Consider the following 25223-nt stretch of genomic DNA (forward strand, 5'->3'; position numbering starts at 1 on the left):
AAAGTTCCTTTTCCTGAGTCAGGTTTAGCAGTTCTGTGCCCAGGACGGTGAGGTGCACGGGGGCAGGAAGCAGATGCGCTGGGTACCATCACACACAGATGCCAGAAGGCTGGTCCTTCCCAGCACCCTGTGCAGGACAGAGGCTGAGAAAGGTGCTCCCCACTCCCGGGTCCTTTCTCCCCTCACCTGCCCCAACTTACACTGTCAAAACCTTCCTGGAGCCTTCCCTGAGCCCTGGGGAATGGGGTGGCCATGGGAGTCATGTGTATGGGCTCACCCCAGTCCTGGCCTTTGGGGAAGAGCCATCCAAGACGTGGCCACTGCCACCCCAAAGGCAAGATTCCTCTGGGAGGCTCAAGTAGCTGTGGTGACTGCCAGAGCTCCTCACTCATTCTCAAGGCTACACCAGAGGATGGAGCCTCTGTCGTTAACTATGTTAACTTCCTTTTCGGAGGAAAGGGAGGTGCTCCTGCTGTCTCCACTTCTTACTGAGTTCCCACTGAGGAGGAAGCCAGGAAAAAAATAGAACTCAGAGAGCAACCTCAAGATGCAATTTTCCCTTTAAGGTCAAAAGCGTGCCTGGAAAGTGTGCCCCTCAGGAATACATTTCAATGACAGAAAAAGCCAGAAAAATGAAGCCTGTAGAATTCTTGAACTTCCCATATGTGCTAGGTGCACCCTAGGAAGTGAGGAAGACAGGAAGATTCAGGAAGCCTGGGCTCTGTCCTCCAGGAGCTTAAAACACAAGATACCATTTTAGACATAAGATACAGAGCATTAAACAAAGTTAAAATAGTGAAAGAGACCATTTCTTAGAACCACAGTGCAAGCACTGCTGTGTGCGGGCAGTCTATGGCTAACTGACAAGTCACCACAGAGAGGAGGAGGCCATGCGGGGGAGCTGGGAGCAGGTGTGCTCAGACGATCACTGCCCTGGCAGGTAAGTGTTCTTCCTCTGTCTTCTGGGAAACCACACCTGGACTGAGCTTCAGAGATTAGGTTTCGACAGGGCCAAAAAAAAAAAAAAAAAAAAAAAAAAAAAAAAAAAAAAAAAAAAAAAAAAAAAAACAAAAAAACAGAAAAACATTCCAGGCAGGTCGAACCAGGCTGTGATGGTTTCTGTGGGGTGTATTTGAGGTGTGGCTGAGGGAAACTCCCTGGAGACCCTCCTCCAGGCTCCATGCTCACTGCCTTTGCCCGTTATCTGGCAAGCACCCCAGGGTGGAGCAGGCAGAGGCAGTGGCAAGACCTGAGGTTGAACAAACGCGGCAGTGAGTCTGGACTCGGCTGCAATCAGGCCAGGGTTGGGTAAATGCTGTTGATGTGGTTTGACTCTGTGTCCCCACCCAAATCTCATGTTGAATTGTAATCCCCAGCATTGGAGGAGAGACTCGCGGGGAGGTGATTGGATCATGGGGGCAGATTTCCCCCTTGCTGTTCTTGCGATAGTGAGAGAGTTCTCATGAGATCTGGTTGTTTGAAAGTGTTTAGCACCTCCCCCTTCACTCCCTCTCTTCTTGCTTCACCACATGAAGATGTGCCTGCTTCCCCTTTGCCTTCCACCATGATTGTAAGTTTCCTGAGACCTCCCCAGTCATGCATCCCAAACAGCCTGCAGAACCATGAGTTAATCAAACCTTTTTTCTATATAAATTACCCAGTCTCGGGTATTTCTTTATAGCAATGCAAGAATGGATTAATACAGGTGTGTCTTTTCTTTTTAAAATTTGCAAAGTACTATGTTTCAGGTGTTTCTACCTTTCCTAGATGGAGTTGACTCCCATCAGAGCCCGCCTGGACATGAACTCCTGAGTGTCAGAAACAAGATTGATTTAAAGATAGATTAAAGATTCATTTAAGGATACAAGCGTGAACACTGCTGACCACATTCCAGCAGCAGTGTGGATGTTCACCGAAGGGAGAGGACTCGGGCTTGGATCTGCAGCTAGCATTGTATCAACACAGGGTCCTGAACTATGTGTCGTGCCTTAGCTGCCATGAAAATTGATTTTTTTTTTTTCAGAAAGAAATGTGCCAATGGTGGGACTTAGGCTGGTAAAAACCACATGGAACGGGGTACTCATGGGACCTGCCCCTTGGAGCTCCAGGCCCCCAGGCATCAGGGCTGGTTTTCCTAAGTCTTTATTTTCTCCCATGTTTGACTGGGGGCTGGTCCAACTTCTCCCTTTAGTGGACTCTCAGTTGTCAACTGTGAATTCTTCCAACTGCACATAAGAGTGGGGACAATGTTTCTATTTGCAAATCAAGCAAGCCAGCTTGGGCTAACATCTTTCCAAGGCAGAGATAAAGAATGTGTACTCTGGGATGCTCCCTTTTGGGACAAGCGTCTAGTGGGGCCATGTTTGCATGGTAACATGCCATTCCTACTTTTTCCATATTTAGAAGCATCCCATGGAGCTCACACTGACAGGAGCCACTCATTTGCACACTGAGTTGAGGCTCAGAAGGAGGATTTGTCACAGAGTTGTTTTGCAGAGGCTGGGAGTCAGGGCTGAGGGCCAGCGGGTGGCTCTGAACCCCTATCCCTCCATCCCCCATGGAATGCTGGGAGTTCTCTTCTCTGTCCCTCATGTGTGATGGGGGACAAACGTCTCCTCCCCGGTGACAATAACAACAGGCTTCTGTCCAGAGGCAGGAGGGGGACCAGTATCATGCACAGAAGAAACTTTCACAGCAAAGTTGTCTGAGACAGGGAAACCCACACGCAGACGGCTGGGGGACCTTGACCTCTTAAGCAAACAGGAAACAAAGTGCTCTTGTTCTCAGGCTGGAATGAAGAGGCTGTGCGAACACATCCCAATTGTACATCTGATGCTGACTCACACAGATCATTTCCATTTTTAGATTTCAGCTAAAGAATTCAGGAATCCTTTGGACTTGGCCCTTTATCAGTGGAATGGACAGAGGTGAGCAGGCACGGCCAGCGTGGCATGCCCCTAAAATCATCCTGGTGTTGTGGCAATTCCTCGAGAAAAATTCCCAGGGATGTTGAGTTTGTTGTCAGTCACAAGTACTTCCGTGAAGGATCACTAAGGATTGTGTTCATCAAACCCGTATTTTCCAAGTATCTAATATGACCAAGTTATGAAAGACTTTCTTTGTTCCCAACAAATTTTGAGGAACTGGACAAACTTTGACTCAATTTGTTATTGCATTAGAATGCAACATTATGGGCTGGGTGCAGTGGCTCATGCCTGTGATTGCAGCACTTTGGGAGGCCAAGGTGGATGGATTGCTTAGTCCCAGCTACTTTGGAGGCTGAGGTGGGAGGATTGCTTGAACCCAGGAGGTCAAGGTGGCAGTGAGCTGAGATTATGCCACTGCACTCCAGCGTGGGCAAGAGAGTGAGACTCTGTCTCAAAAACAAAACAAAACAAAAACAAAAACAAAAAAATCAGAATGTGACATGACACCTCATAATTTGATTGTGGGTAATTTCCTTATCTCAAAACAAAGTGATGTCAGGAAAATTGCTAAGCTTATTTCTCTTTGATCTGTGGCACTGACTGGATGGTAGAAGCAGAATGCCACCCTCCATGTAGCTGATGACGACGACCCACATCTCCATGCCTTCCCAGCAGCTCTTGGTGGGGTCTCTGTTGGGAATGCCTAGTGAGACTGGACCAAGGACGGCTGCAAGACCCAGTGTCTGTGCTCAGCGTCACCTCCTCCCAGGCTCCTGGGAAGCACCTGGTAAGAAAGTCCTCCTGGCCATCAGCACCAGGGGTCAGGAAGACGGTGGCCAGGCTCCCAGCCACAGCATGGCTCTGTGTATCTCGTGCTGTCTGTTGTTGAGTTAGTTCACAAAACACAGGCACCCTGAGCACAGTTGTACGTTCTAAACTTCCGGTTGACTCTTTCCTTTGGTAACTGAATAATTGGACCTGAGCCCCTATCTTTGCATGTGGGAAATCCAGTATCCTCCCAGATATTTCTGAGGATGTCCATGTTTTGGGGATGATGGTGAGGGAGGGGTAAGAGGAGACTCATGTTTTTCCAGAGTCTTCCTGCCTCAAACTCCAGATTCCATGAACTTCTGCATCCCTGGTTCTTGGGGCATTGCTGTCTTCACCTTTACGGTTCACTCTGTGTCACTGGTGGGCTTTGCTCTGCTTCCTCCTCCCCCAAAAGCATCTCCTGACAAAGCCACCATGAGCAAGACCCTCAGAGAAGGTATGAAGATGAGAGGCTGTTGTGAAGATGAGAGGCTGGTGTGAGGAGGCTGGTGTGAAGATCAGAGGCTGGTGTGAAGAGGCTGGTGTGAAGATGAGAGGCCGGTGTGAAGAGGCTGGTGTGAACACCAGAGGCTACTGTGAAGCAACTATACAGCATTGGGCAGGACATAATGGGAACTTGTTGCCTTCATTTCCTTTAACCCCACATTTTGGATTTCTGCCACAAGGATCACTGTGGTCTTCCTCCCTGGGGCTCACTCCACCTACTCCACACCTCCCACCTCCCCTGTCCCCTCTTGGGGGACTTCCTGAGTCCTCGACAGAGTAGCTTCACTGTCTTCTCTTCACGCTTCCTGGGCTGACCTGCCCATTTTTTTTCCATGACCCAGAATTCCTTCCCAAATAAGTGCGTCATATTCCTTGAGCCCCTTCAGTAGAAGCAAGGAGACGGGCAAGTGTTGAACTGCGGCTTTTCTCCAGATCCTTCCCTAATCCCAAGGTTCCCCCAACTATTTAGTCTAGAACAAGCCCAGGAACAGTGATTTTTTTTTAACCTGCCATTTTTGTTATTCAAGCTGTTTTAGTCAGTTCAGGCTGCTGTAACAAAAATACAATGGACTGGGTGGTTTTAACAACAGAAATGGATTTCTCACAGTTCTTGTGAGGCTGGGATGCTGGAAGCCCCAGATCCAAGTGCCAGGCAATTCCATGGTTGGGAGGGCTCCAGCTTGGTGTGTGGATGGCCCCTTCTGCTGTGTCCTTACATGGCTGAGAGACGGGTCATCTCTGTTCTTATCAGGGCACTAATCCCATTCACAAGGCCCCCCATGACCTAATCACCTCCCAAAGGCCCCGCTTCCTAACACCAGCACCTTGGAAAATAGAGCTTCAATATACAAATGTTGGGGGACTCAAATGTTCCATCCATAGCATCCGCTCATGTGCTGTGATGTTCAGCAAGCAGGCTGAGTTCCAGGGCTGGTCAGTGCCAGGGGCTCCTTCTCCCACCTGACAGCAGCGGCCAGGTTGCTCCTCAGGCCCACTGGGCAACTGCCCCTTCCCTTCCAATGGGGCCTGAGCTGGCTACCAAGCTTGGCAGCTAATGGGTGGGCCCATCAGCTTTCACTCTCCTAAGCTGCTTTATCAAACTAGGAGTTTACTCCCCCAGCTCTAAGAAAACCATCCATTCACTACAAAGTTATTTACTGCTGCGGATGGGCTAGGAGTTAGAGGAAGAGAATGACTCAAGTCACAACACCTCCCGGACGAAGCTGGAAGGGATTAAAATATGCCCTCATTTCTCCCTTGCTGTGTAAACATGTGGTTCTCCTAGAACATCAGCCCAACTGTCGTTGAATAACGGCGCTACTTTTCATTCTGCATTAGCTTTGTCCAAATTGTTCAGTGCGGTCCCTGCCTAGGAATCCTGATTCCTTGAGGTTCCCCTTTGTGCTTCTGTCTGGGGACTGCCTGTTTCTGTTATAGCCACCGTCTCAGAACACATGGTTGTAGGCCTCAGTATTTGCCTTACACACAGCCCCGTTGGAGACAAACGGTGTCTGTGTCCCTCAGAAGGCCCTGACTTTCGGGGCACACTGCGGCCTGACTTTGGTACCCTGCTAGACACATCTGAAACGCTGCTTCTCGTGTTGAAGTGTGTTACGGATATGCAGGGTAAGGCAGGGAAACTGGACCGCCGCATACCCTTGACTTCCTCCATTTGGAAAAGATAACCCTGCGACACAGTGGAGGAGAAGGGGCCCTGGCCTGTCTGCTACATCTGGACGTAACTCCCGGATGAAGAAAGTGCCAGAGGCAGCAAAGCAGACCTTACAGGGTATTTTATGCTCCCCCAACAGAGGAAGAGGTGCTTAGGGCCGCCAGGGATGAAGTCTGGTTGTGAAGAGCCGCCAGGACCTGGAGCTGCACGGTTTCTCAGTGTGCATTTTACTTGGTCTGCCCCCATGCTGGAGAGCGCTTGCATCCGAACCTTCAGTGCCTGGATAGATACTGAGCTGAGCGAACGGTATGCTGGAAAATGAAGTGTGCAAGTGACAAAGTGCTCAACTTCGACTCTGGGCAAAATTCTCACAAAGGGCTTTCTAATCCTCACTTAACGGAAGAATGGAATGATTTCCAGCAGATGTGGCTTGCTTCACCGGGTCTGCTCAGGTCAGTGGGATGAGCCCACAGCCAGGATGGGTGGTAATTAATGTTGGAATACTTGGCCAGTCTGCAGACCTCAGACCACAAAAACCCTCCGTCCTCGAGAGCAGTCTCTTCTTTATGGCTCTCAAGGGGAAGATAATTAAAGACTGTGGTAACCGGTTAATTTATAGGAAAATAATGTTGTAGCGCACTCAACTATCTATACTTTTTCTGTTGCTAAATTTAATATACATCCACTTCTGTTGATTATCAGAGGGGTCTAGGGTGCCGGCCAAGGGTTGCAAAACCAGTCATTATCCCTCAGGCACCTTCCTGCTTCATTTCAGAACATCCAATCATTCATTCAAAACAACTCAAGTATCTGCATTCACAGAGCAGCCCGAACAGATGAGTTTTTCTTCATCTTCCAAGGTAATGATATAAAAAAGGGTCAGCCATGGGATTTTCAGTGGGAAACGGGAAACCCAACAAGGCATGGTGCATTCAGTGGAAAAATTCCTCAAGCTCGTGACCTGCATAAATCTCCAAATCCTTTTCAACACCATCCTCTTTAGTGTTCGGCCCCAGGGTGCCCGCAGAGGAGGTGAATCCCTGCATTTTCTGTTCCTTTTTTTTCTTCCAACTGGTGTGGATCCCAGGCCATTTCAGGGCCCTGCAGGGTTTGAGACCCTCGGGGAACACTGACCCGGGACCCGGTTTTGCCCATGGGAAGTTGATGCCAGCGCAGTCTCCTGCCAGGGGCACTGTCTCCTTGGCCCCAGGATGCTGGACGGAGGGGACAACGTGCAGAGGCAGCTGCTGCTGGGCTGTGGACCTCACGGAACGGGAGGGGCCCAGGAGGGGCTGGCCCAGCAGTGGGGGCTCCGACGCGCCTGCATTCATATGCTAAGGAGCCCTGGATTCGGCTTTAATTGGTGAGAGGAGAAAATGGTGCAGCTGCCTGGGGCCGCGCTGTGGGAGCCTGAGCAGGAGGAGCTGTTCGAAAATAATCCCCGCGGGGCCTCGCAGCACCAACTCGGGCTTCAGTCCCTGGAAGGAGGCCGAGGGCGGGGCGGGCGGCCGGATGCGGCGGGGAGCGATTGGCAGGGAAAGCGTGAGGTCACGGTGGCCACCGCACCAGCTCCAAACAGCCGGGGCCCAGGGCTGAGCCCTGATTTCCAAACCGGCCCCTGGATGAGCCTCAGTGTTTCACTCTGTGCAATGGAAATACCTACCTCACCCCATTGTTGGAATAAATGCAATAATGCATGGGGAGATCTTAGAGATCTTAGCACAGACCCGGGGCAGGCGCTCAACGCCTGGTGTCTACCTGAGCCGCGTCCTGGACGTGTCCAGCGAAGCCCGTGTGGGGCTATGACGGGAACGGAGGAGCTGTCACGGCGCCTCACTGCTCCCCAGAGCCTTGCAGCCTCTCCCCGGCGCTAGCTTTGCCCCACCTCGGCTCCCTTTGCTGCAGGAGGGAACCTCAAAGGCGGTTAGAATGTGCCGCGTAAATGTGCAGCTTTTCTTCCGGAGCCTCCACGAGAAAGAAATGGAGGGTCTTTTCCTGGGGCTGCTTGTGGTGCAAGCCCCGCTTGGGTGCAGGGCGAGCGGCTTCCAAGGAATTCACTGTCTCTTTCTCTCTTTCTAGCCAGAGCGGGAGGTGACCCCAGGGGCCCCAGCTGGGGGCCTGGCTGGGAAATGCACAGAAAGAGACTTCGACAGGAGTAGCTATGGTTTGTGCTGTGCTCTGCACACGTCTGGCTGATAGAAATCTATGTCCATAAACAGGTAACGTAATTTGGTTTATCGAACCCATGATAAGCAGATTTTCTGACTTGCATAAGAATTTCTCTGTAATCTTTACCTTAAGGAAAAGTCCGCTGAATGCCGTAGAAAAAGTTGCATTCTATGAGGTTTCAGGAAAGAAAAGGTAACAAACTATTCTAAGAGATGAGGATAGTGCCTGAGTGGGGCCCAGGACAGACAGGGGGTCCTCACCTCTCCCTCCCGGGGTTGGCTGCAGGGCTTTGCCTCAGTCTGTTTTTTTTTTTTTTTTTTTTGCAGCATCTACACAGTTTAAATTCTTGGAAAAATCCTCTTTGTGAGTGTACTAAGCCACTGCCTACCAATGTGACAAATAACATCTAAATGCAATTTACAAACCCTAAGTTCCAGGTAGAGGAGAACGTGGTAGGTCCATGTCTTCATTTTCCCATACCTTTAGTCCTTCTTGACTCTGCTTAGTCAGCCCTGGCCATCCTTTTATCCTCCTAGGAACAGACTCTTACATGCAGTATTTTTACTGGTACATAAAAAAATTTAAGGCTGCACTAAGCAGGTGCCCAGGTCCCCGGAATCAGAAGGAAGTGTATGGTACACACATAATGACGATTTGAAAAGAGTCTGGCTTTAGGGCCTTGCAGATGAAGGTAACAAACCCCCTGTTCCTGAGGCAGCACCTGCACCCCTGCCCTGTCCCACAGGGATGCATCTGCAGCCACTCCGGGGCAGGGCTGATGCCTCTTTGATGGTCCCTCCCGCAGCCTGCTCTTTGTGGTTCTTTGTCGCTCTTTGTTGCTCTTTGTCACAGTCCTGCTCAACAGCTGGTTCTTGCAGGAAGAAGCTCTCTGGCTGCAAGAAATCCAGGGTGTGGGTGGATGACAGAATAAATGGGAGGGACAGAGGGTGTCTACTTGGCAGCTCGGATTCCCGGGCAGGGTCAAGACCAGGCGAAATAGGTCCCAATGAGGAAAAGCTCCTGCCTTTTGTTCCAAACCAGCCTGGCTTGCTTGTGAAGGGGAGGACTTGACCACGGCACTTTCCTGGGGCCACGGCCTGACTTTTGGAGATAAGGTAGTGGCCTTTGTCTAAGATCATGTTACCTATAACTCTGGTTTGACTTTTTGTTTAATTTTTTTTTTTTTTTTCTAGACACAAGGACTTGCTATATTGCCCAGGCTGGAATGCAGTGGCACAATCATAGTTCACGGTAACCTTGAACTCCTGGGCTCAAGCCATTCTCTTGCCTCGGTCTCCTGAGTAGCCGGTACTACAGGTGCCCTCCACCATGCCCTACCAATTTTTCCACACTTTTTTGTAGAGGCAGGGTCTCACCATGTTGCTCAGGCTGGTCTTAAACTCCTGGCCTCAAGAGATCCTCCTGCCTTGGCTTCCCAAGGCGCTGGGATTACAGGCGTGAGCTGCCACACCTAGCCTACAGCTGTGTTGTATGTATCTCACTGTGTGTAGATATGGCCACAAAGTAGTAAAAAACTGGGTCTGTCATAAAGCTTTGATGGGGTGCTAACTCCATGCCATCGGGTCTATGTGCTGAAAGGATTTCAAATTGGAAGGGTGCTTATATATCCTCTGGTTGATAGAACCCCACCTATGCAGATGGGGTCCTCAGGTTTGATGCCATCCTAACTTCACTCGGCAGTGGTGTTGGGAGGAGACTGCGGCCTCCGGTTTCCCGTCCAGCCTTTCCCAGCTGCTTCCTTTGCTTGTTTCTCACTGAGATAAAGCTGGTAAAAAATGAGGGCAAAGTTCACAGTCCTGCAGTTGCTGCCACAGCAGAAACAGTAAACACACACATTCACACAGGCAAAAAGCAGCAAACAGTGTTGGTGAGTGGCCGAAGTCCACACGATCATGCAGGTAGTGCATGCTGAGTGCTTTCTCTGCACCAAACACTGGCCGCAGCATGCTCCTGTCCTCAAAGGATGGGGCACAGACACGGCTAATCATGCCAGCAATTATTGATGGTCCTTATAAATGCTATGAAGGAAGCCAAGGGGGACAATGGCAGAGGAGCTGGCTCGGGTCTAGTGCAAAGTACACCTTCAAATCACCTGGGAAGCTTTTCAACATCCCAACTGCTAGTCATGGAATCTCTTGGGGGTGAGCCCTGGGCACCAGTGTTTTTTTTTCACTGCTGGTCACCAGATGGTTCCAATGTGAGAACCATTGCTGTGGAACCAAGTTTGAGAACCATTACTGTAGAGAAGTGTTGTTGTTTAGAACCTTTACCTGTCCGGGTGAATGCTGTAACTCACTGCATTTTCTCTTTTGTAAGGTATCATCAGGTGTAAGACAGAGCCAGGACTTAATCACCACTTTCCAGGAAAAAAAAAATCTGCCCATGTTGTATGTGAGATGCACCCTTCTCCCCACAAACATGAAAATATGAAACAGTACATCCAAGATCAAGAAAATGCAATATTTGAATAAAGATTAATAATACATGCTTTTCAAATGTCTTAGAGGCAGAGTTAATACTTGAATAACAAATCAAACTTCAGCATGACCTGAAAAGCTGAGCTGACCCAACCCAGTGGAATCAAATGGTCAGGCAGTGGTAGAGGCCAAGCAGCAAAGCCACAGAGCACAGTGCACAGGCAGCAAGGTCTGGAGTCCTGGCCGACTGAGTCAGAATGATTTTGTGCTATAATAATGATATCTAATGTTTTCAGAGTGCATACCGTGAACCAAGCACTTAATAAGTGCTGTGTATGTATATATTTTACACATATATACACTTATATACTGTATATATAAACACACATGCACATCCACAAATATATGGAACTTGATATTGTTTGGCTGTGTCCCCACCCAAATCTTATCTTGAATTGTAGCTCCCATAATTCCCTTGTGCTGTGGGAGGGACCTGGTGAGAGGTAATTGAATCATGGAGGTAGGTCTTTCCCGTGCTGTTCTCATGACAGTTAAGAAGCCTCAGGAGATCTGATGGTTTTATAAGGAGGAGTTCCCCTACACAAGATGTCTCTTTTTTGCTGGCCACCATGTAAGACGTGCCTTTGTTCTTCCTTTGCATGTTCTTCCTCCATGATTGTGAGGCCTCCCCAGCCATGTGGAGCTGGGAGTTCATTAAATCTCCTTTTCTTCATAAATTACCCAGTCTTGGGTATGTCTCTACCAGCAGCATGAAAACGGACTAATACATAACTATTTTAATTTTCCCCAAAGGCATAAACTCAGCGTGGAGAGTGAGCAGGTTGCTGATGATTACACAGTATGCTTTGAATTCAGGCAGTCTGACTCCACAGCCTGCTCTGCCATCATTAAAAAGCACTGATGAATACAAAAGTGGCATTCAACTTTCTTTAATGCCCTCTGTAGTGAGCCACTGCCCTGAGAATGTCACATGGACCCAATACGTAAGGTTCCCAAGGAAACGTCCACAAGTGAATGTGTGCCATGCGTGGCCCACCCCCCAAAGCTCAGTACAGGCCATGCTTAGATCTCCTTTTACTTCACTAACCTCAAGTCCACTCCCAGGGGCTGGCCGTGCTGATAAACATGCTGACACTACTTCTTGGATGACAGGGAGAGGGCATTTCTGATGTTTAGCTTGGAGAAGTTAGAGAAAGGGTATACAGGAAACCTCAGAAATGTTTCCAAATATTCCCAAAGTTACACACAAAAGAAGGAACACATCTTTTCCATGGTGGCCTCGTGGGCAGAGATAGCAAGAACCAAGGAGAAGAAATTGTAGGGAAATTTCACTTTCACACAAAAAGCAACTTTTCCACAATTGCAGTTGCCTTCAAATAGATAACTAACTGTGAGTGGCAGGAAATCTCTCCAAAACCCCGACATCTGCTAAATCCAGACACGGTCAAACAAACACTTGCTGAGAAACCCAGGAATGTCTTAGGGGAATTCCAGGGAAGGAGGCCGACTGGGTCCTTTTCCAGCTTGTCTTCATCTCCGGAAGCTTTTTTTTTGATCAAAGTTGTAAGCAGAATGAGGACAGGGACCATGGCAATTTTAACATATGCATCCTTATCTACCCAGAGCTCAAGAAACCACCCTTAAGTGAGCAAATAAATGGAAAATACCCTTTTTATAGACAGGATAGTGCAGGGCGAGGACATAGCTTCTGGGTCCAGGCTGCCCTAGACTTGAATTTATCTCCACCAACCACCAGATCTGAGGCCTTGGTCCAGCTCCCACACCTTCTGTCCCTTTTTCCTATTGTACAATGGGTCCAATGATACTACCCACCTTATTGGGGTTAAGTGAAATGTTTTTGGTTTTTTTTTTTTTTTTTCTGAGACAGAGTCTCGCTCTGTCACCCAAGCTGGAGTGCAGTGGTGCAATCTCAGCTCACTACAACCTCCACCTCCCGGGTTCAAGCGATTCTCCTGCCTTAGCCTCCTGAGTTGCTGGGACTACAGGTGTGTGCCAGCACACCTGGCTAATTTTTTGTATTTTTAGTAGAGCCGGGGTTTCACTGTGTGAGCCAGGATGGTCTTGATCTCCTGACCTAGTGATCCACATGCCTCAGCCTCCCAAAGTACTGTGTTTATAGGTGTGAGCCACCACGCCCAGCCTAAATGAAATATTCTGAGTAAAGGCCTTAGGACAGAGCTGGGAGAAAAATGTAGTATTCAGTGACTATTAGCCCTTCTTTTTTGTTTAGTTTTCAGATGTCTTCTTCTTTGCCCATCTCCCCATAGCCCTCAGACTGTGCCTTTCTGGAGAGCAAGTCCTCTGTGTTATGCACCTTTGTTTCTGCAGTCCCGATACCTGCAAGGTATTTCATGGGGGTTTCCTGAATGCACACATGAGTAAATGAGGGACAGATGGATAAGAAGAGAGACTGCCCTGCTATGTTCCAACTCAGTTGGAATCTGTCTCTGAGATTCTTGAATTTTTTTTTCTCCTGAAAAGTCTGAAACAATTCTGATTTATCTAGTTTTATTGTTCATTTTGTTCTCCTACCCTGTAGTGTGGGCTAGAGGGACATTCACTCTAATGGGACTCCATCACCAGGGATCAAGGTCTTCAGTACTGAAGGCTGTCATCGAAGCATGCCATCACACCTAGGGAACTGCTAGCCAGACTCTCCTATAAATGTAATGGTTAATTTTCAATAACTGGTTACTCACTGATTAACGAGTCTTAACTAGCTTCCTCTCTGGTTTACCTTGGATCCTGACCTCCTGAAGTAGGGTAGTGTCAGGTATGTGTCACTGTTGAACAGCAACTGTGGAACAGTCTTCTATTTAGATCCTAAGTGCTCTGAGCTCTTAGCCAGGGAAGTTGGTGATTCTGTTTAGTGAGACTGTTTTTCTTTGTTTCTCTTGAAGTAGAGATGCAGTGTGAAAATTTTATTCATGCAAGAATGAGGCGTATCAAGGAAGGAAGATGTGAAATGTGGTGGGAGAACACTGGGTGTCCTTGCAGTCCCTCCCCATGTGATAATGATGGCAGTGCAGCTGTAGGTGTCAGCGCGGCTGTAGATGGTAGTGTGACTGCAGATGGCAGCATGAACATAGATGTTAGCACCACTGTAGATGGCAGTGTGGCTGTAAATGATAGTGCAGCTGTAGGTGGTAGTGTGGCTATAGATGGCAGCATGGCTGTAGGTGTTAGTGTGGCTGTAGATGGCAGTGTGACCGTAGGTGGTAGTGTGGCTGTAGATGGCAGTGCGACTGTAGATGGCAGTCTGACTGAAGATGATAGTGCAACTGTAGATGGCAGTGCTATTGTAGATGGCAATGCAGTTGTAGAGTAGATGGTAGTGTGACTGTAGGTGGCAGTGTGGGTGTAAATGACAGTGTGGCTGTAGATGGCAGTGCAACTGTAAATGGCAGTGTGACTGTAGATGGCTATGGCTGTAGATGGCAGTGCAACTGTAGAGTGGATGGTAGTGTGACTGTAGGTGGCAGTGTGGGTGTAAATGACAGTGTGGCTGTAGATGGCAGTGCAACTATAAATGGCAGTGTGACTGTAGATGGCAGTGCAGCTGTAGATGGTAGTGTGACTGAAGATGGTAGTGTGACTGAAGATGGTAGTGTGACTGTAGATGGTAGTGTGACTGAAGATGGTAGTGTGACTGTAGATGGTAGTGTGAGTGAAGATGGTAGTGTGACTGAAGATGGTAATGTGACTGTAGATGGTAGTGTGACTGAAGATGGTAGTGTGACTGTAGATGGTAGTGTGAGTGAAGATGGTAGTGTGACTATAGATGGTAGTGTGACTGAAGATGGTAGTGTGACTGTGGATGGTAGTGTGAGTGAAGATGGTAGTGTGACTATAGATGGTAGTGTGACTGAAGATGGTAGTGTGACTGTAGATGGTAGTGTGAGTGAAGATGGTAGTGTGACTGAAGATGGTAATGTGACTGTAGATGATAGTGTGACTGTAGATGGTAGTGTGACTATAGTGCCTCAGGCCTGAGCACCTAACATTTCCACACTAAACAAGGAAGAGGCTTGGCTGCATGAGACTGCAGAATCGAAGTGGAATGGAAAGCTTTTATTTAATCTGGCCAGCCTGCCCTGTATCCATGGGGCTATGCTGACATGAACTGGGACTTCCAAGCAGGCCCAATCGCCATAAACCTTAGCAGCTGGGTTTCCTACTGATTTGAACAGCAACTTGGATTTTGTCATTATTTAGTTCAAAAGAATCGGAGTGAATTGGGTTGCTCACATAGACATTCTACGTTCTGATGCAGCCTGTCCTGGCAAAACCATCAGTCTGTAACTCTCTCAACACAGCTCTGAGATTCAGCATTGATTAGGTCACTGGGACCAAGGGTCACTGATTCCTTTTGCAGCCTGTGATTTTTAGACAGAATGCCTGCTGTACTCTTAGCCTCCTTAAATGTTTAGTAAGATCTCTGTCTAATGCTCTCCTTGTACTAAATCTGGGTTTTCAGTTCCTTCCAGGTCTCTGTGGAAAACTGAAGATTCATGTGTGCTTTCAGAAAAGAGGTTCCAAGGAAAAGGGCAGCCATTTAGTTTTCACAAGTCTGGGCAATGAGCGATTTGGAGCTTCCATCCTTGGCTGACATCATGAACACCAGTGCTGCTGGCCTCTATCACAAGAAGGGCAGGACTTCGTGCTTAGCCTTCCTGGGGAAGGGCCTGTCCCTGGGTCATGTCCCTGCTGACCACAGGAGGAAGAGATGGCGTGAGGATCCTGGGGGGCCTGGCTCTGCATCCACTCATCTCTGTGTGGATGCCTCCTGTCTCCTGGGTGATAACCGGTCACCCGAATGTGTCCTTGGCATCATTCCTGGCTTCTCCTGCTGCTTGATCACCCCTCTGGTTGCAGGGAGCCCAGGACGGAGAAGGAGAGGCCTCATTCTCCCGGGGGGATGCAGGCTGAGATCACCCATGCTCTGGAGCAGGGCTTCGTGACGGGGAGGTCCCTCCAGGGAAGGACAGTGAGTTGACACTGTGACATTGCTCAGGATGGAGGCCCAGGGCAGATGGCGTCACCAGCTGCCACAGGAGCCGGGTTTCTAGAGGGGCTGTGTCACCAGCCCTGGGGACGCCACGTTGATGTGCCTTTTGACACATTCCTGTGGAGTGTCTGAGGAAAAACAGGGCACACACATTCCTGATAAGATTGTACCAAATGGCTAGGGCAGGGGCCCCCAGCCTCCCTCTGTCTCAGTTGGGGGCAGAGGGGCAGGGACAGCCAGGAGAAGGCCGAGCCAGATGCTGCTGGGTTGCCCCAGGACTCTACCCCACTGGCGTCTTAGTTAAACTTCTTCACCTGAGCCTCTCTTGTGGTGTGGTTGAGTCACACATGAGAGGTTTTTGTCTGCCGGGAGGGGCTCTTCTTATGGGAGAACAGGGGCGCGAAGTGTGTGGTGTGGCTCTCAGGGATGTGTCTGCACTCTCTCATGTCTGAGTGTCCCCAGGGCCAGAGCGCTGGGGATAGGAGCCTGTGGTTTATCAAGCACCTTCTGCCAGCTGAGACCGTGACTTTGTGTCCCTCCCTGGAGAAGGCTTCAAGGTCAGCCTCTTCTTCCTTTGGTCCTGAGCTTGCCCTGTCTCCTCCTCATTCCCCACGTCCACATGAAAGGGCGGTGTTCACAGGTGGGTTGGTCTGAGATTGAAATAGCAAGACCTGGGATTTTCCGTTTGGGCAGCCCCCTCGAGTCAGCCTCAGAGGAGCCCAGACCTCCTGGATGGCTTTCGGCGAGCCTCCCAGTGGGCACAGCACTCGCCACCGGATACTGCATGGACTCAGCTTCCACATTGCCACGGGTATGGCCTGGTCCTTGCACTACCAGGAGCAAGGAGGGATGCTATGCCTGGTGGGGTGAGTACTCTATCTCAAGACAAAGCAGTTCTCCAGTGTCTGCCCCACTTTTCTATAAACCTGGGAGTCCAGCCCAGTGCATTGGCTGGAAGGAGAGGAGACGCCTCCTGTTCCAGCTCAGGGTGCTCTGCCGACCCCACTGCCTGCCCCAACCCTGGTGCTCCGGGGGTCCCCAATGCCATAGATGTTCTTCAGGGGGAGCAACTGGGGCTGTTCCCGAGGACCAAAATGGGCAGAGACCCTAAAGATATCTATGGATTGACCCCTGCTCTCTGTGGCCCCTGCCTGGCTGGCCTCCCCTCCTCATACTCTCCACAGTTCTCATGCAGTGTAGCACCTCTAAAAATGCTGCCCTGAAAATGTGTGCTTTGGGGAACAGCAGCTTCCTCCTCTCCGACCAAGTTCAGGCCCCTTCTACCCTTCAGTGGCTGTAGGCAGTCGGTGAGGGCCCTGGATGGGGTGGGCCGGGGGCAGGGCAGGGCACTGTGGGCTCCAGTTGCTCAGGGCTCCGGGCAGACACACCAACCTTTGTGTTTGGAAATGCACCTGGGAGTGTGCTGACATCTGTGTGGAGGACCACAGGTCTGTTCATTCCCCACTGGCTGCACCCCCGGGAGGCTGCAGCATGTACTATTCAGCCCCCACACCACAGTTATTCTTGTATCTGCCCCCTCCCTGGCCTTGCTGCCCATGACTCCCTCAGGTCAGCCCCACGTCTCTGTCAAACTTTCATCCTCCACAATTCTGCATAGCCTGTAAATGCTTAAAAAATATTGCAGAACAGGTGAGTCACATTATAGAAAAGAAGCAACCTGGAAAAACACAGACATTCCTTCCCCTTCTGCACCTGTTAAAGTAAGGGAGGGGCATAAGGGGGTGGGACCTGCACAAGGTGCAGCTGATGGAAATGTAGTCTTTGGGAAAAGCCCTGGCTCTGAAATGGCAAAGGCTGCATGCCTGGGAAAAAGAAAAATGTGTTTGATCCGGAGACGACCGCCCTCCCCCAAAGGCTGTCACTCTGCCATCCAGTTATCTATTCTGCAGTGATAGAATGGGCTTGACCTAAAAATTCAGTGACAGAAAAATGTCATCGAATGCTGCTTAGTGAAGTCAGGCGGTCAGCGGATGAGGGCAGAAGGCCACTGGTCTTTGACAGAACTCGTGGACGGCGAAATAACAAAACAGGGTTCAGGCTGCATGGTCAGCAGCAGAGACAAACAATTCGTCCAAAATAAACAAGTGAGCTCCCAGCAGAAGCCTGTGAAGTCTCCCGTTCTGCTCAAACCACACACATGTGGCCCGCAGAGGAGCCTGCAGAGGCCCACAGGGCACTCAAGAGGCAGCGCGTGAGACCCAGGCCACCGGCTGTCCTCCCTGTCAGAACAAAAGGTTCACGGAAAGGGCCAGGAGGGCACAGCGAGGGGAACCGAATGCCAACGGCATTTCCTGGATCTTTTGCACCACAGTCTAAGCATTTAGAGGAAGCACCGCAAGTTTGCTGCCCTGGAAGCTGACGTGCTCCCCAGACACAAGAGGCAGGACTGGAGGCCTCGCCCCACAGCTTGACAGGTTACGTTGGGACACGTCAAGGAAGGAAGCCTTCAGTGACACAGAACCTGGCTGACTTACACACCCGCTGTCTAAAGATGGGGTGCTGGCTGGTGAACTGGAGCGACTCACAGCAGACCCGGAGTGAAAGTCATGGGTCTGTACCTGTGTGGAGTCCTCCATGGCTGGGCTCGCAGAGACCGAGCTGGACTGCACTGTGCATTGGCTGGAAGGAGAGGAGCCACTGTGAGTCCCGGCTCACAGCGCTCTGCCCACCCCAGTGCCCACCCCAACGCTGGTGCTCCAGGGGTCCCCCGATGCCAGACACACGTCAGGGGGTCAATTGGGGCTGTTCCCAAGGACCAGGAGGGACAAATGCCCTGAAGATGTCCATGGTTTGACCCCTGCTGTCTGCGGGCCCTGCCTGGCCTCACACTCTCCACAGTCCTCATGCAACGCAGCACGTCTAAAAAGGTCGTCCTGAAAATGTGCCCTTTGGGGAAGAACAGCTTCCTCCTCTCTGAGTGGATGGGGCTGGCCCAATGAGGTGTGATTTTCATTGCAGTAAAATGTGCATCACGTAATACTGGGGCCCTTGTCACCGTTTTTAATGGTATACTTTGGAGGCATTATGTGCGTTCATCGTCACCACCTTCCACCCACCCACAGAGCTTCTTCATCTTCCCAAACGGAAACTGCCCTCAGCAAACCCTCCCTCCCCTCCCGCAGCCCCTGGCACCCGCCTGTTCCTTCCTGTCTCCGTGAACCTGTCAACTCTTTGGACCCCACCTAAGTGGAGTTGGGCAGGATTTGTTCTCAGTGACTGGCTCGTGTCACTCAGCAGCCTGAAGGCTCATCCGCGCCGCAGCCTGTCCCAGAATCTCCCTCCCTCTAACGCTGGTTAATATCCTGCTGCACAAAAAAATCGAACAGGATGATAGTTTGATACCCGAAATCCACTAGAAAATTGGTAAGAAAATGGGTCTGGCCATGTTTTGCTTATTTTCCCCACAGTCTCTCCTGACCCCGTGGTGCGTCCTGGTGCAGAGTGTGCACAAACTCACAGGTTCGTGGAAACGAAACCGTGTATTTCCAGTGTCAGAGGGGGAGGGGCTTCCGGGGGAGGTCCTGAGCCTCCTGCTGCCTGGAAGGCCTTCCGGTGTCAGATCCCCAGCGGGTACTCACCCAGACAAGCGCATCCCCACCTCCGAGAAGGGGCAGTGTCAGGAGGGGCCCCCAGTGCTGTAGTTCAACCAATCCTGACACTGTCCACCTGGAATGAGTGCCAGACCCACAGGTGGAGGGCTCAGTTCCACGAGAAGTCCCCCACTTCAGGTGCCAATCGCAAGCCCCTGTCTTTCTGACCGGCTGGCTCTATGTACATCAGAGTTCCTAAGACCCTCTCCTTGGGTTTGGTTAATTCGCTAGCTCGGCTCACAGAACTCGGGAAAATGCTTGACTTATGTTTACCCCTTTACTGCAAAGGGCACAGATGAACGGGCCAATGGAGCAATGTGTAGGTGAGGGCTGGGGGAGGGGGTGAAGCTTCCCTGCCCTCCGCAGGCATCACCCTCCACAGGGCCAGCTACCCTGAGGCTCCTCTATCCCAGTCTTCTTGGGTTTTTATGGAGCCTTCATTACAGAGCTGTGATTGATTACCTCATTGGCCATGGGTGACCAACTCAGCTTCAGCCCCAGTCCTCCTCCTGGAGATTGGGGTGGGCCTGAACATTCCCAGTGGTCATACAGGGAGAATGACACGCATGTACACAAGCAACACACGGTGGGTGCCACTTGTACTTCAAATACATCTGCTTGTTTTATTCTCACCACAGCCTCAAGAGGGAGGGCAGTATTATTACTATGTCCATTTTACAGCTGAGGCACAGAGACGTTAAGTCAGTTGCCCAATGTCACACAGCCAATGAGAAATTCTTTAAATTACAGGCCCAGGAGTTGGTGACCAGGTGAGCAGAGCAGAGAATCCAGGACGGTGGCCAGAGGCAGGAGCAGAGCTGGGGAGCAGGCTTCAAGCTCACGCTTCCAGCACCTCTGTGTGTGTGCACGTGTTATGTATGTGTGTGCATGTGTATGTGTGTAATTGTGAGCACACACATGTTTGCATATCCGTGTGTGTGTGCGCGAGCACTACCCCTTTAAATTCCAGGATCTGAACCATGGTGGCTTGGGGGACGGGGATCAGCAGTGGAGGAGGAATCCAACCTATGTGTTGTACATTTTGAAGGAAACTAAGCTTGCAAGATTCAAGTGAAACACGTAAGTCCTTTTCTCCTCAAATCCTCATGCTCGGTGTCAGCTGGGCTTTGGATAAACTTCAGAGAAGAATTTAAGCTGAAACTTCCACAATTCCCAAGGTTCCCAATCACTCATGTCTGTGTGGGAGGCTATTCATTCTCTGAAGGAGAAGTGATTGAAGAGGCTATGGAGGGCCAGGTTGAGGAACCCCTCACCAGGCTCCCACGCAGAGGCCATCGCAGCGGCGCTTCCCACAAACACAGGCAGGAAACGTGGGCTCCCGAGGGCTCTGCATGCAGGTCAGAGGGTGGGGGGAGGAGGGGCCTTGGGATAACAAAGGCCTTTTCCTGAAGCAGCTGCAGGCAAGTGTTTGCATAAATTAGACAGTGGTAGTGAGAATTACAGCAGCACGCCCTTCAGAATCTAACCGCTTCCCTTATTTTGGACAAACAAGAATGCTGGTAAAGGCTATTTTCCCTGCCTTTCTCTACAGTGCTCACTCAGGCAGTCTGAGTTGGCCTGATCTTCTCTCAGAAACACACACACATGTGCACAGACGTGCACACACACACATGTCTACATGCACACAGAAGTATGCACATGTGCATACATGTAAACACAGGAAGACATTTGTGCACACAAGCACGCAATACACAGATGCATGTGCACACACGTATGCGAATATGCAAACACATGTGCTCACAAGTACACACATATGCATGCGCACACATGTATATAACACGTGCGCACACACAGAGGTGCTGGAAGCGTGAGCTTGAAGCCTACTCCCCAGCTCTGCTCCAGCCTCTGACCACCGTCCTGGATTCTCCGCTCTGCTTGCGTGGTCACCTTCTCCTGGGCCTGTTCCCCAGTTTCTATCTGGGCTTCTCTTCTTCACACAGACTCTAGAATCAATCTGCACCCTGAGAGCAAGTTGCTCCTGACTCCATGTCAGTGGCCATTTCCCAGGTTCCTGTTTGTCTGAGACACGTCTGTTTGGGCACACTATGACCTCATGACTGTATTCACAAGAGCCTGGTGGTATCTGTGGGCCACATTATCCCTGTCTGAAAGGCAGGGCTACATTCCTAGAGTTGTCATAGGCATGGTTCTAGAATCCGGGCGCATGGACTGTCCTCTCCTGAGACTGGAAAGGGGTCCCATGGCAACAGGTTGTACATCATAGCAGTGTGTGAAGTACCTGGTGTTAAGCTCATTCAAAAAGGGGATGGCCCCATGTAAAGGGGAGATCAGCTGGCAACCTCAGTGCTCCCTGAAATGTTAGTCACTGACTCCAGAAAGGGATGGGCCTGGACCCGAGGGAGAAGCGTTGACTTTGTCACAGCCGCTCTTCCTTGGTTGTTACCAAACATGGCAAACGCCTGGCATGACTCTCCCACGGGCCTGGCAGGAGTCACTGATGTATTTCGCTCCACATTTTCCACGCCAGGCAGGGCTAGGGCAATCTCTGACTGTCTTTTTATTCTCACATCTGACGTGCTCTTGGAGACACTCAGCCCTCAGCGTCCTGCGCCTGTCAGCTCTAGAGATAACGTGCGTTTCCAGCAGAGGACACGCTGGAGGATGCACCGGCCACAGCAGGGAGGCGGATGTTCGCCGCGTTCCAGGGCCGCGTCACTTCGTGGAGCTCCAGTTCAGACCGAAGGTTCAGGCGTGACTAGGAGGAGCCTCCCCGTCTGCCGCACACAGGCCATCCAGGTGCAGCCTTTTATCTTCGTATGGGACTCGGCTTCTCAGCTTTGCAGAACCCCCATAACATTGCTAAGAGAGTCAGTGCCAGGATTTTGGTTTCAAGGCCAGGATTTTGGTGCAGTTGAGCCTTCATAACCTCACCAGGTTTTTTCTGTTTGTTCACATTTCACAACTTTAATAGAATATTTTAACTATTCCATACAAAGTGGAAACAGTGCGTTCAGTTACAAATGTGTTCTAAGGTTAGGCTGAGCACTCTCCACAGGCCTGGTCAGTGTGAACACAGTGTTCCTGGCTTCCGGAGAGCACGGTCACCCACTTGGAAACCCCACCCACCAGCTGCCAACCAGTCACTCCACACCCAGGACTTTCAGACAGAAGAATGGTGGGTACAAGGCCATGAGATAAGTGCATCCCATGGGGTCTGCTATTGAGGAGGCTGCTGAGACGTGGCCCTGAGAAGTGAGTGCCCCAAGTGAGGAAAAGCCTCTGGCCTCCTCAGGTGTTGTAAATGGTCTTCAACTTGACAGAGGGAGACGGCGCAGCAGCAGGGTCGGACACTCTTGGCTTGAATGTGGGTCAAACCCAGGCCCGAGCCCTGCCACATAGCCTGGGTGAGCACGACTTGCTTCATCACCTGTGTCTTTCTTTTCTTTCTTTGTTTAAATCTGTCTGATGTACAGAAAGGAGAAGCAGGAGTTTATTTATAAAATGCAACAAGGAAGAAAAAGCTTGGAGTGAAATGAAGCAGAAAAATATAGCAGGGACAACCTAGAGGCCCACCGTGAGTAGAAACGTGCACATCGGAGGGACGTTCACACACAGCATGCGCTGGCCACTGGGTTGGTTCTGCTAACATTTCTCAGCACCTGCACAAAAAGGGGAATGGTGAAGTATCCCATTTATGGTATCAGGGCCATAAAAACAAATCTCTGGCGTCAGGGGTTTTTAGTTGTTCCCGGTTAGGAGGACAGATGAGGCTTCCCTGAGGTTTTCTCACCTGGAGGAATGACTGTTACTTTCCTCAAGGCCTTGGGAGAAGCAACAGTTGGTGAAGTGTCGAGCACGGCACCTTGGAAAATGGCGATCCGTGGAAATTGGCATCCTTTTCCCCTCGTATTACTCCTAGGGAACCTGACCAATGAGGAGGTTAAAGTTCACAGAAATTAACCAGTCACCAGCCTGAGGCAGAATCCAGATGGCTCCAGAGCCTCTACCTCTCCCCCGGGCTCCACTATGATGGGGGCACCAAAACGGGCAGCAGCAAAAGCATCGCTGACGTCGTGAGGTCACCCTGCCAGTGAGGGACACTCTCAAAGCACACTCATCTAAAGGAACCAGTGTCTTAGAGTACACAGGTCAATAAGAAAGCACTCAAGAGTCTGGCTTGGTCCATTTTGTGCTGCAGTTATAGAACAGCACAGACTGGGTCATTGATATATAAGAATGTATTTGGCTCATGGTTCTGGAGCCTGGGAAGTCCAAGGGTATGGTGCTACGGTGCTAGCCTTGGATCAGTCATCTGGTGAGGGCCTTCTTGTTGCATCAGCCTGTGGTGGAAAGTAGAAAAGCAAGAGAGCCCATGAGGCTGAGAAAAAGTGGGAACTGAATGTATTCTTTTATTAGTAGTTCTTTCCTGAGATAACAGCATTAACCCTTCCTCTTAATACTGTTGAATGGCCTTTAAATGTCAGTGTGAGCTTTGGAAAGCAGAATTTAAGCCACAGCAGAGGTCAAGTGTGCATGTAGGCAGCACTTACCTGAATGGACATTTTTTACCATCCAGACTGGGCTTGAGAATCAATTCAGGGCCCCTCTCCCGAAGAGAAAGGGGAGAAGGTAGAGAGGAAGCCCCGCAGGATTCCTGCTGTCTGGACCTCACCATCTCCTAGAGACATGCACCTCCATTTGCAGGAGCATGAAGGTGAGTCACTGTGACAATCCCAAGACAGAGAAAGGGTTGCAAGGTGTAAACTACCTCCAGTACGTGAAGGCTGACAAACTACTCCACCTCAGTCTGAAGGTAACGGAGACTCGGAATAACCCAGCCCAGAAGGGGAAAGGAGACTTCAAAGTGCCATCCCCCAAAATAGGTGCAAATGAAATGCAGACTCAGAATCAAGTTTTAGGGAAACACACCACCTGTGCCAGCTGAATATCTATAAAATGCATGCAATATTTTCAAATCAGTCATCTGGCCATTGAATGCTCTAATGAGAATTTATAATAATTCAGTAAAGGCAACCTTTGAGGTGAGGAGGAAAAACAAGTCTGTGGTTTTAAAAGAAAATCCTATTAGAAGCAGTTAATGAAATTGAATTGAGACTTGAAAGTCACAGTATTTATAAACTGCCTACTATGTGTCAAGGACTTGCTAAGTAGGCCAGGCATGGTGGCTTATGCCTGTAATTCCAGCACTTTGGGAGGCCAAGGCAGGTGGATCACCTGAGGTCAGGAGTTTGAGACCGGCTTGGTCAACATGGGAAAACCCTGTCTCTACTAAAAATACAAAAATTAGCTGGTCATGGTGTTGTGTGTGTGTATATCTACATGTGTGTGCTACTGGAGATAGTGTGTTGTGTGGTGATGGAGATGGTGTGTGTGTGTTGATGGAGATCGTGGGTGTGTGGTGATGGAGGTGGTATGTATTGTGTGTGTGTTGATGGAGGTGGTGTGTGTTGTGTGTATGTGTCTGTGTGTGTTATTGGAGATGGTGTGTTGTGTGGTGATGGAGATGGTATATGTGTGTGTTGAAGGAGATGGTGGTGTGTGTGGTGATGGAGGTTGTGTGTATCTGTGTGTGTGTTATTGAAGATGGTGTGTTGTGTGGTGATGGAGATGATCTGTGTGTGTGTGTTCATGAAGATGGTGTGTGTTGTGTGTGTCTGTGTGTGTGTTGATGGAGATGGTGTGTGTATGTGGTGATGGAGGTGGTGTGTGTTGTGTGTGTGCCTGTGTTGATGGAGGTGGTGTGTTTGTGTCGATGGAGATGGTGTGTCTGTGTGTGTGGTGATGGAGGTGGTGTGTGTGTGTTGATGGAGATGATGTGCTGTGTGTGTGTCTGTGTGTTGATGGAGATGGTGTGTGGGTGTGGTGATGGAGGTGGGATGTGTTGTGTGTGTCTGTGTGTGTGTTGATGGAGATGGTGTGTTGTGTGGTGATGGAAATGGTGTGTGTGGTGATGGAGGTGGTGTGTGTTGTGTGTGTGCCTGTGTTGATGGAGGTGGTGTGTTTGTGTCGATGGAGATGGTGTGTCTGTGTGGTGAT

The 25223-nt window shown here is 50.1% G+C and overlaps 1 protein-coding gene across 1 annotated transcript; it reads left to right on the forward strand.

Moving 5' to 3' along the window:
* Positions 1–16047: 16047 nt before the first annotated feature.
* LOC105506809 (putative uncharacterized protein FLJ45177) lies at positions 16048–16796 on the forward strand. The gene is given in 2 exon segments (XM_011935089.1): positions 16048–16432; positions 16435–16796. Coding segments are annotated over 2 exon segments (489 nt in total). The 5' UTR covers positions 16048–16305.
* The last annotated feature ends 8427 nt before the right edge of the window (positions 16797–25223 follow it).

The sequence above is a fragment of the Colobus angolensis genome, unplaced genomic scaffold (genome assembly GCF_000951035.1).
Source record: "Colobus angolensis palliatus isolate OR3802 unplaced genomic scaffold, Cang.pa_1.0 Scaffold14, whole genome shotgun sequence".
Classification (NCBI taxonomy): Eukaryota; Metazoa; Chordata; class Mammalia; order Primates; family Cercopithecidae; genus Colobus; species Colobus angolensis.